A 19,271-nucleotide genomic window follows, 5' to 3' on the forward strand; every position below is an offset into this window, starting at 1 on the left:
GTACACCTTCCCCACTGTGTACATCTTCCCCACTGTGTACACCTTCCCCAATGTGTACACCTTCCCCAACATGTACACCTTCCCCACTGTGTACGTCTTCCCCAATGTGTACACCTTCCCAACTGTGTACATCTTCCCAACTGTGTACATCTTCCCCACTGTGTGCATCTTCCCCACTGTGTACATCTTACCCACTGTGTAGATCTTCCCCACTGTGTACACCTTCCCCACGGTGTATATCTTCCCCACTGTGTATATCTTCCCCACTGTGTACACCTTCCCCACTGTGTGCATCTTTCCCATTGTGTGCATCTTTCCCACTGTGTGCATCTTTCCCACTGTGTACACCTTCCCCAATGTGTACACCTTCCCCACTGTGTACATCTTCCCCACGATGTACACCTTTCCCAATGTGTACACCTTCCCCACTGTGTACATCTTCCCCACTGTGTACACCTTCCCCAATGTGTACACCTTCCCCACTATGTACACCTTCCCCACTATGTACACCTTCCCCACTGTGTACATCTTCCCCACTATGTACACCTTCCCCACTGTGTACATCTTCCCCACTGTGTACACCTTCCCCACTATGTACACCTTCCCCACTGTATACAACTTCCCCACTGTATACAACTTCCCCCACTGTCGCTGTGTACATCTCCACTGTGTACACCTTCCCCACTGTGTACATCTTCCCCACTGTGTAAATCTTCCCCACTGTATACATCTTCCCCACTGTGTACATCTTCCCCACTGTGTACATCTTCCCCACTGTGTACATCTTCCCCACTGTGTACATCTTCCCCACTGTGTACATCTTCCCCACGATATACACCTTCCCCACTATGTACACCTTCCCCACTGTGTCCACCTTCCCCACTATGTACACCTTCCCCACTGTGTACACCTTCCCCACTGTGTACATCTTTCCCACTGTGTACATCCTCCCCACTGTGTACATCTTCCCCACTATGTACACCTTCCCCAATGTGTACACCTTCCCCAATGTGCACACCTTCTTCAATGTGTACACCTTCCCCAATGTGTACACCTTCCCCAATGTGCACACCTTCCTCAATGTGTACACCTTCCCCACTGTGCACACGTTCCCCACTGTGCACACCTTCCCCAATGTGTACACCTTCCCCACTGTGTACACCTTCCCCACTGTATACAACTTCCCCACTGTATACAACTTCCCCACTGTGCACACCTTCTCCTCTGTGTACACCTTCCCCACTGTGTACACCTTCTCCACTGTGCACACCTTCCCCACTGTGCACGTCTTCCACACTGTGTACATCTTCCCCACTGTGCACGTCTTCCACACTGTGTACATCTTCCCCACTGTACATCTTCCCCACTGTGTACATCTTCCCCACTGTGTACAACTTCCCCACTGTATACAACTTCCCCCACTGTCACTGTGTACATCTTCCCCACTATGTACACCTTCCCCAATGTGTATACCTTCCCCACTATGTACACCTTCCCCACTGTGTACATCTTCCCCACGATGTACACCTTTCCCAATGTGTACACCTTCCCCACTGTGTACATCTTCCCCACTGTGTACACCTTCCCCAATGTGTACACCTTCCCCACTATGTACACCTTCCCCACTATGTACACCTTCCCCACTGTGTACATCTTCCCCACTATGTACACCTTCCCCACTGTGTACATCTTCCCCACTGTGTACACCTTCCCCACTATGTACACCTTCCCCACTGTATACAACTTCCCCACTGTATACAACTTCCCCCACTGTCACTGTGTACATCTTCTCCACTGTGTACACCTTCCCCACTGTGTACATCTTCCCCACTGTGTACATCTTCCCCACTGTGTACATCTTCCCCACTGTGTACATCTTCCCCACTGTGTACATCTTCCCCACTGTGTACATCTTCCCCACTGTGTACATCTTCCCCACGATATACACCTTCCCCACTATGTACACCTTCCCCACTGTGTCCACCTTCCCCACTATGTACACCTTCCCCACTGTGTACACCTTCACCACTGTGTACATCTTTCCCACTGTGTACATCCTCCCCACTGTGTACATCTTCCCCACTATGTACACCTTCCCCAATGTGGACACCTTCCCCAATGTGCACACCTTCTTCAATGTGTACACCTTCCCCAATGTGTACACCTTCCCCAATGTGCACACCTTCCTCAATGTGTACACCTTCCCCACTGTGTACACCTTCCCCACTGTGTACATCTTCCCCACTATGTACACCTTCCCCACTGTGCACACCTTCCCCACTGTGCACACCTTCCCCAATGTGTACACCTTCCCCACTGTGTACACCTTCCCCACTGTATACAACTTCCCCACTGTATACAACTTCCCCACTGTGCACACCTTCTCCTCTGTGTACACCTTCCCCACTGTGTACACCTTCTCCACTGTGCACACCTTCCCCACTGTGCACGTCTTCCACACTGTGTACATCTTCCCCACTGTGCACGTCTTCCACACTGTGTACATCTTCCCCACTGTACATCTTCCCCACTGTGTACATCTTCCCCACTGTGTACAACTTCCCCACTGTATACAACTTCCCCCACTGTCACTGTGTACATCTTCCCCACTATGTACACCTTCCCCAATGTGTACACCTTCCCCAATGTGCACACCTTCCTCAATGTGTACAACTTCCCCACTGTGCACGTCTTCCCCACTGTGTACATCTTCCCCACTGTGTACATCTTCCCCACTGTGTTCATCTTCCCCACTGTGTTCATCTTCCCCACTTTGTACATCTTCCCCACTGTGTACATCTTCCCCACTATGTACACCTTCCCCAATGTGTACACCTTCCCCAATGTGCACACCTTCCTCAATGTGTACACCTTCCCCAATGTGTACACCTTCCCCAATGTGTACAACTTCCCCACTGTGTACATCTTCCCCACTGTGTACATCTTCCCCACTGTGTACATCTTCCCCACTGTGTACATCTTCCCCACTGGGTACACCTTCCCCACTGTGTACATCTTCCCCACTGTGCACGTCTTCCCCACTGTGTACATCTTCCCCACTGTGTACATCTTCCCCACTGTGTTCATCTTCCCCACTGTGTACACCTTCCCCAATGTGTACACCTTCCCCACTGTGTACACCTTCCCCAATGTGTACACCTTCCCCACTGTGTACATCTTCCCCACTGTGTACATCTTCCCCACTGTGTACACCTTCCCCAATGTGTACACCTTCCCCAATGTGTACATCTTCCCCAATGTGTACACCTTCCCCAATGTGTACACCTTCCCCACTGTGTACACCTTCCCCAATGTGTACACCTTCCCCAATGTGTACAACTTCCCCACTGTGCACGTCTTCCCCACTGTGTACATCTTCCCCACTGTGTACATCTTCCCCACTGTGTTCAGCTTCCCCACTGTGTTCATCTTCCCCAATGTGTACACCTTCCCCAATGTGTACACCTTCCCCAATGTGTACACCTTCCCCAATGTGTACACCTTCCCCAATGTGTACAACTTCCCCAGCGTGTGCAACTTCCCCAGCGTGTGCAACTTCCCCACTGTGTACATCTTCCCCACTGTGTACATCTTCCCCACTATGTACATCTTCCCCACTATGTACACCTTCCCCAATGTGTACACCTTCCCCAATGTGCACACCTTCCTCAATGTGTACACCTTCCCCAATGTGTACACCTTCCCCAATGTGTACAACTTCCCCACTGTGTACATCTTCCCCACTGTGTACATCTTCCCCACTGTGTACATCTTCCCCACGGTGTACATCTTCCCCACTGTGTACATCTTCCCCACTGTGTACACCTTCCCCACTGTGTACATCCTCCCCACTGTGTACATCTTCCCCAATGTGCACACCTTCCTCAATGTGTACACCTTCCCCAATGTGTACACCTTCCCCAATGTGTACATCTTCCCCAATGTGTACAACTTCCCCACTGTGTACATCTTCCCCACTGTGTACATCTTCCCCACTGTGTACATCTTCCCCACTGTGTACATCTTCCCCACTGTGTACACCTTCCCCACTGTGTACACCTTCCCCACTGTGTACATCCTCCCCACTGTGTACATCTTCCCCACGATGTACACGTTCCCCACGATGTTCATCTTCCCCAATGTGTACAACTTCCCCACTGTGTACATCTTCCCCACTGTGTACATCTTCCCCACTGTGTACATCTTCCCCACTGTGTACATCTTCCCCACTGTGTACACCTTCCCCACTGTGTACACCTTCCCCACTGTGTACATCCTCCCCACTGTGTACATCTTCCCCACGATGTACACGTTCCCCACGATGTTCATCTTCCCCACTGTGTACATCTTCCGCACTGTGTACAGCTTCCCCACTATGTACATCTTCCCCACTGTGTACATATTCCCCACTGTGTACACCTTCCCCACTGTGTACATCTTCCCCACTGTGTACATCTTCCCCACTGTGTACATCTTCCCCACTGTGTACACCTTCCTCAATGTGTACACCTTCCCCACTGTGTACATCTTCCCCAATGTGTACACCTTCCCCAATGTGTACAACTTCCCCACTGTGTACATCTTCCCCACTGTGTACATTGTCCCCACTGTGTACATCTTCCCCACTGTGTACATCTTCCCCACTGTGTACATCTTCCCCACTGTGTACATCTTCCCCACTGGGTACACCTTCCCCACTGTGTACACCTTCCCCACTGTGTGCATCTTCCCCACTGTGTACATCTTCCCCACTGTGTACATCTTCCCCACTGTGTGCATCTTCCCCACTGTGTACAGCTTCCCCACGATGTACATCTTCCCCACTGTGTACACCTTCCCCACTGTGTGCATCTTCCCCACTGTGTGCATCTTCCCCACTGTGTACATCTTCCCCACTGTGTACACCTTCCCCACTGTGTGCATCTTCCCCACTGTGTACACTTCCCCACTATGTACATCTTCCCCACTGTGTACATCTTCCCCACTGTGTGCATCTTCCCCACTGTGTACACCTTCCCCACTGTGTACACCTTCCCCAATGTGTACAACTTCCCCAGCGTGTGCAACTTCCCCAGCGTGTGCAACTTCCCCACTGTGTACATCTTCCCCACTGTGTACACCTTCCCCACTGTGTGCATCTTCCCCACTGTGTACATCTTCCCCACTGTGCACATCTTCCCCACTGTGTACATCTTCCCCACTGTGCACATCTTCCCCACTGTGTACATCTTCCCCACTGTGCACATCTTCCCCACTGTGCACATCGTCCCCACTATATACATCTTTCTTTTATTGGAATGTTAATATTTACCCGTTTTGACCCACTATTCCCCTCCACCTTCCCCTCCCACTTTGTTAGGAAGCTGCATAATTGAACGAGATGGAAAACTGTTCAAGTACATATTGGACTATTTACATGGAGAGTTTCGCCTCCCCAACGATGAAAAAACTCTCCTTGCTCTGCAGGATGAGGCTGATTATTTTGGGATACCGTATCCTTGTTCTTTGGCTGAACACCTACGCAATGAAGTTGCAGCACACACGTCACAGAAATGTCTGCAAATCTCTGAGGTACACAAGGTTGAAATTGTGGTTATCTCCCTTTTTGATTCAAGGAAATATCAGTGCTTGTATATTTTGAGCTTGCTGAAAGAAAGGTCTTCTCTCGTCTGTGGAACAACCTTCCTGAGGAACCATCTTCCCGCACTCTCGTCTGTGGAATCACCTTTCCGCACTCTCTTCAATCCCACTCCTCCCTCCAGGTCTTCAAAACAGCTGTTCACCACCATCTCTTATCTTCCCCCATCGAAAACCTTGATCTTTTCTTTCCCCGTTAAAACACCCCAAATTCCGCCTTTTTCAATCCCCAACTTATTTCCTGAAATTCCTAGTAGTGTTCATTTGCTTTAGGTACCTCTCCCTCCTCCCCCTCCCCTCCCCCCCTTTCCACAGATCTACGGATGTCCCTGTTCCCTTCTGTTCTGCGTCTGTGCTTCACTCTCTCTGCCCCTCTTGTCTTCCGCTCCCTTCATTGTATGTTTTATGTTCAATGTGTTCGCTCTTACACGAGCCTCGATTCTGTATACAAAAAAAAACCTGAAAACCATTCCATGCAGGAAAGTTAGTTTTTGAAGATGTCATAAAGAACACATACAACAGTTACGAATAACTAATGTAATGTGTTAGACATGGTGGTGTAATCGACACGGTAAAACAGCGGTAAATTCCGGAATTAATTTATTTATACAAATTTTACAATCTTTATCTCATTAAAATTGAATTATTTACTTGAACAATGTGGAACGCTGTTAAATATGGCGGTGTATAAGACTGCTTCAATATTGCTAAACTTCTGGAATTAAAAAAAATTGTTTTAAAGAACAACATTTAAATTCAAAGTTATATTTTGAACATGAATCGGAACATGAATCAGAAAACATGTTGCCGTTTTACAGTACTTTGTCTTTAATTACATGAATTCCTTCAAAATGTTCTCATTTTAGTGTTGACAGCATTAGCGACTTAAAAAAGGTAATCATACGTGTTTTGTGGTTTATAAAAATGTTACTTCTCGTAGAGGCCGTTGCCCCAACGAAAACGGCACGAAAATGTATTTATACGCTTTAACACGGCCTTTGGCCAAAGAGAAAACACCCCTTGGGGAGGTAGGAGATTATTAGTATTAATATTGTTTTATAATAACACGAGCAAAAGTACCCAGTGTTGCTGGGTAACAATGAGTCGCTTCCTGACGGGAATATGATATTGTGGTGCTGCGCAAACACGACTCGATTGCCAGAGAGGTAGGCCACAACGCGTTGATACAACAAGAGTCTTTATTCAGAGCTCGCACTTCAGCACTGGGCGGGCTTGAGCTTCGAGCCCGCATATAAGTCCCGAGGCCACGCCTTGCCCCCGGGCGTGGCCGATCGGTCGAAAGGCGGGGCATGCATTTCAGTTCCCCGCCTGGACGCTCGCGCCACCCACTGGTGCGCGGAATTATTGTCCCTTGTGCCCGCCACACGCGCCCCCCCAGAATTCCCACGCACCTGAAGGGTGAGCTTGCGGGGAAGCCGGATGACCCGGCCGAAACGCCCCCCTGGCGATGTGTGCAGGGCTGGGGGGTGCCGGGGGTCTGACCGCCGGGGGGCAGCCTCGACACGGAGGCAGAGCTGCTTGCGGGGGGTGGTCCAGATCGAGGTGGGCCGGCTTGAGGCGGTCCACTGAGATACGATCCGGGGCACCGCCGATGTCGACGGTGAAATATTTGTCCCCGGTCTCCAGCACGCGGAAGGGCCCGTCGTAGCGGTGCCCGGTGGGCGTCGTGCCGGACGAAGACGTACTCCGCCGTGCGAATCTCCGGGGCGACGTGGGACGACGGGCAACCGTGGTGTGCCGTCGGCACCGGGGCGAACCTCCGGGCGGTCTCCTGCAGGGTAGAGCGCTGTTGCGCCGCAGACCAAGGAGCCGTGGAGTCGGGGATAAATTTGCCTGGTACCCGCAGTGGTTGCCCTGAAGACCAGCCAGGACCCAGGGGAGCCTGTCGGCCCAGCTGCCGTCGCGGAGGCTGGCCCGGAGCGCGGCCTTCATCGAGCGATGAAAGCGCTCGCACAGGCCATTGGCCTGGGGGTGGTAGGCCGTGGTGCGGTGCAGTTTGACGCCGAGCCCTTGCGCCACCGCGCCCCAGAGCTCCGAGGTGAACTGGGGGCCGCGGTCGGACGAGATGTCCGAGGGGGCACCGAACCGGGCAACCCAAGTGACGATGAAGGCTTGCGCCACATCAGCCGCAGACGTCGCCGCCAATGGCACGGCCTCCGGCCACCGTGTGGTGCGGTCCACCATGGTGAGGAGGTGAGTGAACCCCCGCGAGGGGGGCAGAGGTCCCACAAAGTCGACGTGGACATGGTCGAACCGACGCTCGGGCACCGTAAACGGGGCCAACGGGGCCTGGGTGTGGCGGTGGACCTTTGCGCGCTGGCACGCGAGGCACGTCCTGGCCCAGTCGCGGACGTCCTTCCTGAGGCCATGCCAGACGAACTTCGCCGCGACGAGCTTCTGGGAGGCCTTCGTGCCCGGGTGGGACAGGCCGTGGATGGCGTCAAAAACCGGGTGCTGCCAGCCAGCGGGCACAATGGGGCGAGGCCGGCCAAGGGAGATGTCGCACAGGAGGGCCGCGCCCGCGACGTCGAACGGCACCTCGGCGACGCGGAGGCCCGTGACGGCGGTCCGCAAGGCCTGGATGCCGGGGTCGGTGGTCTGGTCCTCCGCCATCCGGGCATAGTCGATCCCGAGGTGGACCGCGTGCGCGACGGACCGGGAAAGGCAATCCGCCACCGGGTTGTCTTTACCCGCGACGTGACGGATGTCCGTCGTGTACTCGGACATGGCAGAGAGGTGACGCTGCTGACTTGCCGACCATGGCTCGGCGACCTTGGCCATCGCGAACACAAGGGGCTTGTGGTCGACGAAAGCCGTGAACGGGCGGCCCTCGAGCAGATGGCGGAAGTGTCGGACCGCCAGGTGGAGCCCGAGCAGCTCGCGGTCGAAGGTGCTATAGCGGCGTTTGTGCGGGCGCAGCTGCCGGCTAAAAAACGCCAGCGGCTGCCAAGCACCACGCACCCACTGCTCGTGCACCGCGCCCACCGCGTAGTCCGACGCGTCGGTGGTGAGGGCGATCGGTGCATCGGGCGCCGGGTGCGCCAGCATGGTGGCGTTGGCCAGGGCCAGCTTTGCGCCCGCAAACGCCGTGGCCATCGGCTCCGACCAGGCGATGTCACCTTTGCCCGGCTTGCCCCGGAGGGCCTCGGGCAGGGGGTGGAGGAGCTGGGCGACGTGGGGCACGAAGCGGTGGTAAAAATTTACCATGCCCAGGAACTCCTGGAGCCCCTTGATCATGCGGCGGCGCGGGAAATCCCTGACTGCCTCCACCTTGGCCGGTAAACGGACGGCCCCGTGCCTGGTGATGCGGTGCCCCAAGAAGTCGATGGCGGCGACGCCGAAACGGCTCTTTGCGGGGTTGATGATCAGGCCATGCTGGCCCATGCGTTCGAAAAGCGTGCGGAGGTGGAGCAGGTGCTCCTCCCGGGACGCGCTCGCGACTAGGATGTCGTCCAGGTCGACATAGATGAAAGGTAAGTCACGCAAGTCGCTGTCCATGAGCCGTTGGAACGCCTGGGCCGCATTCTTCAACCCAAAAGGCATTCACAGGAACTCAAAGAGGCCGAAAGGGGTGATGACGGCCGTCTTTGGGACATCGTCCGGTTGGACAGGGACCTGGTGGTAGCCCCGGATGAGGTCCACCTTGGAGAACACGGTCGTGTTTGCCAACCGGGCGGAAAAGTCCTGGATATGCGGGACCGGGTAGTGGTCGTGGGTGGTGGCATAATTGAGCCGGCAGTAGTCACCGCACGGCCGCCATCCTCCGCCGGGCTTCGGCACAATGTGCAGAGGAGAAGCCCAAGCGCTGTTGGAGCCCCGTACGATCCCCAGCCGTTCCAGCGTGGCGAACTCCGCTTTCGCCACGGCGAGCTTCGTGGGGTCGAGTCGGCATGCCCGGGCGTAGACCAGCGGCCCGACCGTGGGGATATGGTGCGCCACCCCGTGTTTGACGGCCACCGCTGAGAAGGTGGGCCGTGTGAGGGCCGGGAAACTGGCGAGGAGGCTGGTAAACTTGTCCGCTGCCGGAAGCGTGCAGACTAACCTCGCCGGAAGGGAACCTTTCAGCAAGCCGCTTAGCAAGCCGCTCAGCGAGCTGCTCAACGAGCCGCTCAGCGAACAAGCGAGCGAGCTGAAGGTTTCGGCCTGGACGAGACGTCTGCGCTTAACGTCGACCAACAGCCCATGTGCACATAGGAAGTCCGCGCCGAGCAGGGCCATTGGCATGCTGGCGGTAACGAACGACCATTGAAAGCGCTGCCCTCTGAACCGCAGTGAGAGGCAACGCTTCCTGAATGTGTGGATGGGTGTACCGTTGGCGGCAAGCAATGCGGGGCCCCCGCCCGCTGCTTGCTTGTCGGACGTGGAGGCAGGGAGGACGCTTACCTGCGCTCCCGTGTCGCAAAGAAAACGGCGCCCGGACAAGGTGTCCGTGATGAACAGGAGGCTGCCGGAATGGCCGACGCTCAGGGCCGCCAGTGAGTGCCGGCCCGGTCGTTTCCCGACCCGTCAAAAGAACACGGCGGGCGGCACGTTTTAGCCTTGCTGCCGAACCTGGCATTGTAGTAGCACCAGGTTTGCGGCGGTGGCGGCCGCGGCGGCCGTGCCGGCGGCGGTGGTGGTGGCGGCCGCGGTAGTGGGCGGGGCGCAGCAGCGGCCACGAGGGAAGCCGGGGGCGCTGTAGCCTCTGCACCGGGATCCACTACGGCAGCACTGTAAACCGACCGCGTGTCGCAGGCCGCGAAAAACTTGTCGGCCTCTCCGGCAGGGCGCGGGGTTCCGTGATGTTGGAACCGGCCAGCGCGAGGCGCACCTGTATCGGTAGCTGGCGGAGGAAAAGTGCGCGGAACAATAAATCCGGGCGCTGGTCTCCAAGCAGCGACAGCATGAAATCCATCCGGACGGATGGTCGTGTGTCGCCGAGGGTGGGAAGGTCCAGGAGGCGGTCGGCACGTTCGATCTCTGTGAGCCCGAACGTGGCGAGGAGAAGACATTTGAGCGCCTCGTACTTGTGGTCGCCCGGCGGGCGCCGAAGGATGGACACGACTCGGGCGGCAGTGCCGGGCCCGAGGGCGGCGACCACGTGGTAGTACCGGGTCTCGTCCGCCGTGATGCCCCGGAGCTGAAATTGAGCTTCGGCCTGCACAAACCAAACGTCGGCTTGCGCTTCCCAAAACTCCGGGAGTTTGATTGCGACGGGGTTGGTAGCCATGGCGCGTTGGGGGGTCAGCAACGGCTGAACCAATCGGGGTCACCAGTGTGGTGCTGCGCACACACGACTCGATTGCCAGAGAGGTAGGCCACCATGCGTTGATACAACAAGAGTCTTTATTCAGAGCTCGCACTTCAGCACTGGGCGGGCTCGAGCTTAGAGCCCGCATATAAGTCCCGAGGCCACGCCTTGCCCCCCGGGCGTGGCCGATCGGTCGAAAGGCGGGGCATGCATATCAGTTCCCCGCCTGGATGCTCGCACCACCCACTGGTGCGCGGAATTATTGTCCCTTGTGCCCGCCACAATATACACAATCTGGGTCCATCACCTGGAGGGAATTTTAAAAACAGATCTCAGGTACACTGGAACAGTGGTGCATCGAGGAAAAACGACGTTCGGGGCGAGATGTCAAATTGCCGCGCCTCGTTTTACTTCCCATAAGTCTGAATGGTGTGTGTCCGTGTGTGTATGTGTCCGTGTGTGTGTTCGCTTGTGTGTGTGTGTGTTCCCTTGTGTGTGTGTGTGTCCCCGTGTGTGTATGTGTGTGTCCCCCCGTGTGTGTCCCCCCGTGTGTGTCCCCGTGTGTGTGTCCACGTGTGTGTGTGTGTCCCCGTGTGTGTGTGTGTCGCCGTGTGTGTTTGTGTGTGTGTGTGTGTGTGTGTGTGTGTGTGTGTTACTGTGTGTTTGTGTACGTGTCAAGATTGTTCCTTGTCAAGGAACAATCTTCTCCTTGTCTTGTCAAGTGGCAAGTGTGTTCCTACTGTGTGTGTGTTACTACAATGTATATGTGTATGTGTGTGTGTGTGTGTGTTACAATATGTGTTTGTGTGTGTGTTACAATATGTGTGTGTGTGTGTGTGTTACAATATATGTGTGTGTGTGTGTGTGTGTGTGTGTGTGTGTGTGTGTGTTTTGTTTAATCAATTAATCAATTTAATCAAATAATTTAATCAATTTTCATTTTGTATTTTTAAAAAACGATTGTACACTGCTCCGTTCCTCTGCCATCTCCAGGCGCTGCATATCGTCATTGCCGGGCACCGAAGGGGGCTCGGCAATGACGCACGCTGAAAGGGAGTACTCAGTTTTCACTCTAGTTGTTTGTTGTACACCGCTCCGTTCCTATGCCATCTCCAAACGCTGCATATCGGCATTGCCGGGCACCGAAGGGGGCTCGGCAATGACGCACGCTGAAAGGGAGTACTTAGTTTTCACTCTGGTTGTTTGTTTGTTTGTTGTACACCGCTCCTTTCCTATGCCATCTCCAGGCATTGCAAAACGTCATTGCCGGGCACCGAAGGGGGCTCGGCAGTGACGCACGCTGAAAGGGAGTACTCAGTTTTCACTCTGGTTGTTTGTTTTCTTTCTTGTTTTCTTGTTTGTCCGGGCGATATTTCAGCCATCCTTTGAGCGAGGAAGCTGAAATTTCGGCACAATAGTGAGCAAGTCCTTTGTCAAAAACAGTATTTTTCGTTTTTTGCTTAATCAATTAATTGATGAGTTATTTAATTATTAGCGACTAATTATTAGCCTCCTCACTCTCTGAAGAAGAAAAAAAAAAAAAACCCCACCTTTAGAGGCCATTTTTCCCCGCAAAGCGGGGGTTGGCCTTTTTCGGGGACCGTGGTTGTTGTTGTTTTTCGGTCCCCTTTTTGAAGCAATGTTTTACGGCCGGATGCCCTTCCTGATGCCAACCCTTTTTGCCGCCTTTAACGACAAGCAGGGAAGAAGACCTGGTCACTCTCTGAAGACCTGGACAAAATCACAGACTGGTCAAACAAGTGGAACATGTCTTTCAATCCTGACAAATCTCACACTCTTACTATGTCTCTCCGAAAAGATCGACTGGACAACCCTCCCATCTACTTTCTGAACAATCCTCTCCAAGAAGTTCTGTCGCTCAAGCTTTTGGGTCTCACTATCTGCCATGATCTTTCTTGGGAAAACCACATTTCCAAGCTGGCCTCCAAAGCCAGTCGCCGACTGGGCATCCTCCGTCGTGCGAAGTCCTTCCAAGGCACACCTGAGCTCCTCACCACATACAAGGCTTTCATCCGCAGCTCAATGGAATGCTGTTCTCCCCTATGGGCTGGTGCTCCTGCCTCACACCTGGCTCGGCTTCACGCTGTTGAATCCAAAGCTTTCAGAATCATTGGAATCTCCCGCGATGAAGCTATCTCTGAGGGCCTTTCACTCACTCACCGCAGGCAGGTAGGTGGTCTTTCTGTCTTCTACCGACTCCTCTCCGGCCTTGCTCCCCCAGCTCTCTCTGTGCTCTGTCCCCCAAATATTCCTACAGGTCGCACAAGATGTGCCAGCCACCCTCTGATGGTTAAACTGGCGAAATCTCGGCTCTCTGCTCACCTTCACTCTTTCATTCCTCTTTTCTCCCGCCTCTGGAACAAACTCCCACACTCACTTCAATCACACTCCTCCCTCCAGGTCTTTAAAACAGCTGTTCACCACCATCTCTTATCTTCCCCCATCCAAAACCTTGATCTTTTCTACCCCCACTAATTCACCCCAGATCCACCTTGTTTGAAATTCCAACTTCTTTCCTGGAAGTCCTGGCAGTGTCCATATGGTTTATACCTCTCCCACCCCCCCCCCTCTTTCCATGCCTCCGCCCCCAAAGCCCTCTCCCTCCCACAGTTCTCTCGATGTCTCCATGTCTCTCGGTCCCTGCTCTCAAATGTTGTGTTTGTGTCCTTCCCCCTCTCTCCCCATCTTGTCTACCGCTCCCGATGTTATTTGTTTTATGTGTCTGTTTGTCTTTCTGTGTGATTAATGTTCGCTCTTTCACGAGCCTCGATCTTGTATACAAAGAAAAAAAAAAAATTAAGTACTTCTACATTTCCTTTCTCTTCTGGCCATTATCTCAGGCGCCTTTTGAGTTAGGAAGCTGATATTTGGACATGCCAATGACCAAATGATTTGGCTGCAAAGGCTATTTTTGATTTATTGATCAATCAATCAATCAATTAATCGATTAATTATTTTATTGTTCGATTAATCATGAATGACTAAAACATTTTTTTTTTAAAGTTACAGATTCTGATGAAATGGTGGTGGTTTATGTGTTATATTCGCGAATTGATTAATTATTTCATTTTTTTAATGATTATTCTTTATTTATTTTCATTATTAATTATTTATTTATTTTCTTTCTCATCTGGGCAATATCACAGGCACCTTTTGAGTGAGGAAGCTCATATTTGGACATGACAGTGACCAAGTAATGTGGCGACAAAGGATATTTTTGATTTATTGATTCATCACTTAATCGATTCATTATTTATTGTTTTTTTTTTTTTGTTTTTTTTTTTTTTGCATACTGAATCGAGGCTCGTGAAAGAGCTGACATTTACTTCACAAACAAATCAACCAGACAAACAAAATATATAAAAGGAGGGAGCGGAAGACAAGATGGGGAGAGAAGGGGAAGCACACAAACACTTGAGAGCACACAACATTTGAGAGCAGGGAGATGTGTTGGAGGGAGTGGGCTTGGGGGGAGGAGGTGTGGGAATGGGGGGGGGGGAGGGGGGTGGGAGAAGTATAAAACACAAGGACACCAAGGACTTCCAGGACAGAAGTTGGTATTTCAAAAAAGTGGAATTGGGGTGAAATTAGCGGGGGTAGAAAAGATCAAGGTTTTGGATGGGGGAAGATAAGAGATGGTCGTGAACAGCTGTTTTAAAGACCTGGAGGGAGGAGTGGGATTGAAGGGAGTGGGGGAGTTTGTTCCAGAGGTGGGAGAAAAGGGGAATAAAAGAGTGAAGGTGAGCAGAGGCCAGAGAGCCTAGATTTTGGCAGTTTTAACCATAAGAGGGTTGCAGGCAGATCTTGTGCGACCTGTTGGAGTATTTGGGGGACAGAGCACAGAGAGAGCCTGGGGAGCAAGGCCGGAGAGGAGTCGGTAGAAGACGGAAAGATCACCAACCTGCATGCGGTGAGTGAGTGAAAGGCCCTCGGAGTTAGCTTCATCGCGGGAGAGTCCAATGATTCTGAAAGCTTTGGGTTTCAACAGCGTGAAATCGAGCTAGGTGTGAAGCAGGAGCACAGGCCCAGAGGGGAGAGCAGTATTCCATTGAGCTGCGGATGAAAGCCTTGCATGTGGTGAGGAGCTCAGGTGTGCCAAGGAAGGACTTCGCATGACGGAGGATGCCCAGTCGGCGACTGGCTTTGGAGGCCAGCTTGGAAATGTGGTTTTCCCAAGAAAGATCATGGCAAATAGTGAGACCCAAAAGCTTGAGTGACAGAACTTCTTGGAGAGGATTATTCAGAAAGTGGATGGGAGGGTTGTCCAGTCGGTCTTTTCGGAGAGACATCGTAAGAGTGTGAGATTTGTCAGGATTGAAAGACATGTTCCACTTGTTTGACCAGTCTGTGATTTTGTCCAGGTCTGCAGAGAGCGAGGAGGCTGCAGACTGCCGATCTGAGGGATGAGGAATGGAGCGGCAGAGAGTGGAGTCATCAGCAAAGAGATAGAGAGGACTTTCCAGAGAGTCGGAGAGTGAAGACTCGCGAGATCTGATCGGGGCGGTCACGGTTTTTTGAAGCTGTTCCACGATCTTCATGCACACGCTCGAAGTTAAGTAATTGTTCACAATTGTATTTTTGTCGAAACTGTATTTATCTTACGTGTGTGTTCCTATAGTGTGTCCCTCGGAAGATTCTCGGTGTTAATCCTTCATACCTGTATAAGATAGTCGTGTATTTCGTGCCGCGCGGCCTAGTTGTTGAAGCTTCCGACCTTGAGGCTTGGTTCTCTCCGGGCATCCAAAGTGAAGTTATTTTTTCATTCGTGTGTTTGTCAAATTTCAACTCGTTGTTTTATCGTCTCTGCGTTATTGTTTGTTTATAGTTAGTTTTGGTTTGATTTTCCTGTAACTCGTAATTAATTAATCGTGTCTGCCCCGCGTGTGCGGCCTTGTACCTCTGTCGGTGTTTGTTAACTGAAGTCCCCGACTTCGTGTTTTGCTTGGCTCTTAGATTTTTCCCTTCTACCCCGAACATAATACTCTTTGTCTAACGTCTTAAATCTCCACCCCCCCAAAAAAACAAAAAAAAAGAACCAAAAACATTTATTTTCCTTTCTCCACGTGTGCTGTTGTCTCATCCTGTACTTCTGTCCAGGTGTGCTGTTCGCCCCGCCCCCATTATCTCCTTGCCATCCACCTTTTGCCCTGTTCACGTGACTCGTGGTTGTCCCTCTCGGCCCTCCCCCCATTGGTATTTTGTGCCTATAAGATTGTTCACGGTTCTGTTTAAATATTATTTAAATATGTTTACACTTTCCCCTTCAGTGTTGTATTCAGTGGTATATTACAACACGCTGTTTTTCTTCCTATTTAAAAGGCTTTTTTCAATTTCCTCTCCAACTCATTCCATTTCAAAAAAAAAAAAAATTCAATCTCTTATACGTCTCCTTTCATTCCATCCCTCCTCCATCGTTCTTAATCGGATTGCTAACTTGAAAATCACAATAAACCCAATTTGTTATCAATGTTCGTCTGTCATTAATCATCCACTTTCTAAACTCCCCTCTTGCCCCTCCCCTCCAAATCCCCCCCATGCCCCTCCACACCTAAACTCCCCCCTTTCCCCTCCACTCCTAAACTCCCCCCTTGCCCCTCCCCTCCTAAACTCCCCCCTCACTCCTCCCCTTCAAATCTCCTCCCATACCATTCCTCTCCAATTCTCCCTCCTCCCCCCTCCTCCTCAAAGCTGCCTCCTCCACACTTCGTCTCCCTTGTATCTCATACCTCCACCTCCCCCAACCTTCTACTTTCCTCTGCTCCCCCTCAAACAACCCCTCATTGTGCCTCATCCCTTGACCATCAAACCTTTCGTCCTCCTCTTCCTTCCCTTTCTTGTAACTCTTCTGTAATCTCTGACACACTATCAACTGCTCTTCCCTCCTCCCCCTCTCATCCTTCATCTGACACGACCCCTCCCCTCCCCTCTCCTGCACCCGATGCTCCCCCTCTTTCTTCATTAACGGTATGGACCTCAAACATCCGGGGCCTTCGCTCAAACCTGACTGATCTCTCCATACAGGTTGCTTCTGACAATCCAGACTTGATCTGCTTAACAGAAACTTTCCTCCTTCAAGATGTCTCTGATTCCTTAATATCTCTTCCTGGTTACTCCCTCCTCCGGTATGATAGACCTGAGCCTCGTCCTGGTGGTTGGGTGGCTATCTTTATCAAAAACTCTCTTTCTCACTCTCCTTGCACTGCCCTCTCTCCACCTCAACCCCAGGAGTGCCTCTGGCTACGGCCTCCTCTCTGCTCCCACCTTTTGTTCATATGTGTTCTGTACCGTCCTCCAAACAGCGATGACTCCATTTACATTTCACTGTCTGACAACATGGACCAACTTTTATCCACTCATCCCAACTCTCTCTTCCTCATATGTGGTGACTTCAACTGTCATCATGTCAGCGGGTTGGGTGTGGGTTCCTCTCTCACCAGTCATGGCACCTCAGCAAAGGACTTCTGTGACTCACTGGGATTGACACAATCTGCAAATTTCCCGACCCGGATCTCAGCCAATGGAGTATCTTCTCTTCTAGATTTGGTTTTGACAAACTTCCCTGCTAATGTCTGATGCTCTTCTTCTGCTCCAATCGGTTCTTCTGATCATGTGCTTGTTAAATTGGACATCTCTCTGGCCATTCTCAGAGAGCCTCCTCAGCATCAATGAGTCTGGCATTTCACTCAGGCCGACTGGCACGGTCTTCAAGCAGCCATCAATCATCTGGACTGGTACCCCATCTCCACTGCCTCTGACATCAATTCTTCCTGGGAATTCTTCCAAAGCAAACTGCTCTCTCTCATGCACAGATTTATCCCATCTCGTCTTCAGTTGTCTTACCCTTCCTCCCATCCATGGTACACTGAATCTTGTGGTGAGGCAGTTGCCCTGAAACAACTTGCCTTTTCCTCTTGGAAGGCTAATCCAACTGAAGGCAATCTCAGTTCCTTCCACCAAGCTCGGAACAAGTGTGTGTCTACCCTCAGGAGTGCCAGGAAGAAACTATCTCTCCACACTCAAGAATGAACTCTCAAACCTGTCTCCTTCCTCCAAATCCTGGTGGTGTCTGGTCAAATCCGTTTCTGGTGTTTGTTCCCCCTCCATCCCCTCCCTTACCTCAAATGGCTACACAGTTGACACCGCACGTGACAAAGCTGAATGCCTCAACTCTGTGTTTGCTTCAAAATCTTGTGTCCCAAACCCATCTCTCTCTGTTCCCACCTTACCCAGTCGAACCCAACTGCTCCTGGACTCTGTGTCCTTCTCTCCTGACAAGGTGGAGGTGTTTTTGTCAAACCTCGACTCTGATTCTGCAACTGGACCAGACGGCATCAGCCCACGGGTCCTAAAATCCTGCTCTGCCGCTCTATCTCACCCTCTCTCTGTTTTTTTCACCCTCTCTTTTGCTCAAGGTCATCTGCCAGCATCCTGGAAATCAGCAAACATTACCGCTTTACACAAAAAGGTGCAAAAACAGATCCTTGCAACGACAGACCAATCAGCCTGCTCCCAATTATCAGCAAAGTCATGGAATCCATCATTGCTTCGGATATCAAATCCTTCCTCTTCTCCAATGGCTTGATCTCCGATCATCCATTTGGATTCAGACCAGGTCATTCTACTCTGGACATGCTGCTTCTGCTGTCTCAACAATGGATGGAGGTCCTCAATGCCAAACAGGAAATCAGAGCTGTCTCCCTTGACATATCACCTGCCTTCGATACGGTCTGGCACCCAGCTCTGCTCACCAAACTCTCCTCCTATGCCATCCATGGAAATCTCCATGCATGGCTTGCGGACTTCCAATCTGGTCGTAGTCAACGTGTGGCCCTGAATGGATTTCTCTCATCTCCCCTTCCTGTTCAGGCTGGAGTTCCCCAAGGCAGTGTTCTGGCCCTGTGCTTTTTCTGGTCTTTATCAATGATCTCTCCGACTCTCTGGAAAATCCTCTCTATCTCTATGCTGATGACTCCACTCTCTGCCGCTCCAATCCTCTTCCCTCAGATCGGCAGTCTGCAGCCTCCTCACTCTCTGAAGACCTGGACAAAATCACAGACTGGTCAAACAAGTGGAACAAGTCTTTCAATCCTGACAAATCTCACACTCTTACTATGTCTCTCCGAAAAGATCGACTGGACAACCCTCCCATCTACTTTCTCAACAATCCTCTCCAAGAAGTTCTGTCGCTGAAGCTTTTGGGTCTCACTATCTGCCATGCTCTTTCTTGGGAAAACCACATTTCCAAGCTGGCCTCCAAAGCCAGTCGCCGATTGGGCATCCTCCGTCGTGCGAAGTCCTTCCTCGGCACACCTGAGCTCCTCACCACATGCAAGGCTTTCATCCGCAGATCAATGGAATACTG

General features: G+C 51.9%; 1 protein-coding gene across 2 annotated transcripts in view; it reads left to right on the forward strand.

The window, feature by feature from the left end:
• Window positions 1-19,271, forward strand: part of KCTD18 (potassium channel tetramerization domain containing 18) — a 74,882-nt gene that overhangs the window by 1,545 nt on the left and 54,066 nt on the right. Inside the window, exon 2 of one of the 2 annotated variants that reach the window (XM_068120224.2) lies at window positions 5,360-5,571. In XM_068120224.2, coding sequence (XP_067976325.2) covers window positions 5,360-5,571 — 212 coding nt within the window. The remainder of the gene's footprint in view (window positions 1-5,359; window positions 5,572-19,271) is intronic. The other variant, XM_068120225.2, reaches the window with a different exon arrangement.

This window comes from Myxine glutinosa, chromosome 6 (genome assembly GCF_964187855.1).
Source record: "Myxine glutinosa chromosome 6, kmMyxGlut1.1, whole genome shotgun sequence".
Lineage (NCBI taxonomy): Eukaryota > Metazoa > Chordata > Myxini > Myxiniformes > Myxinidae > Myxine > Myxine glutinosa.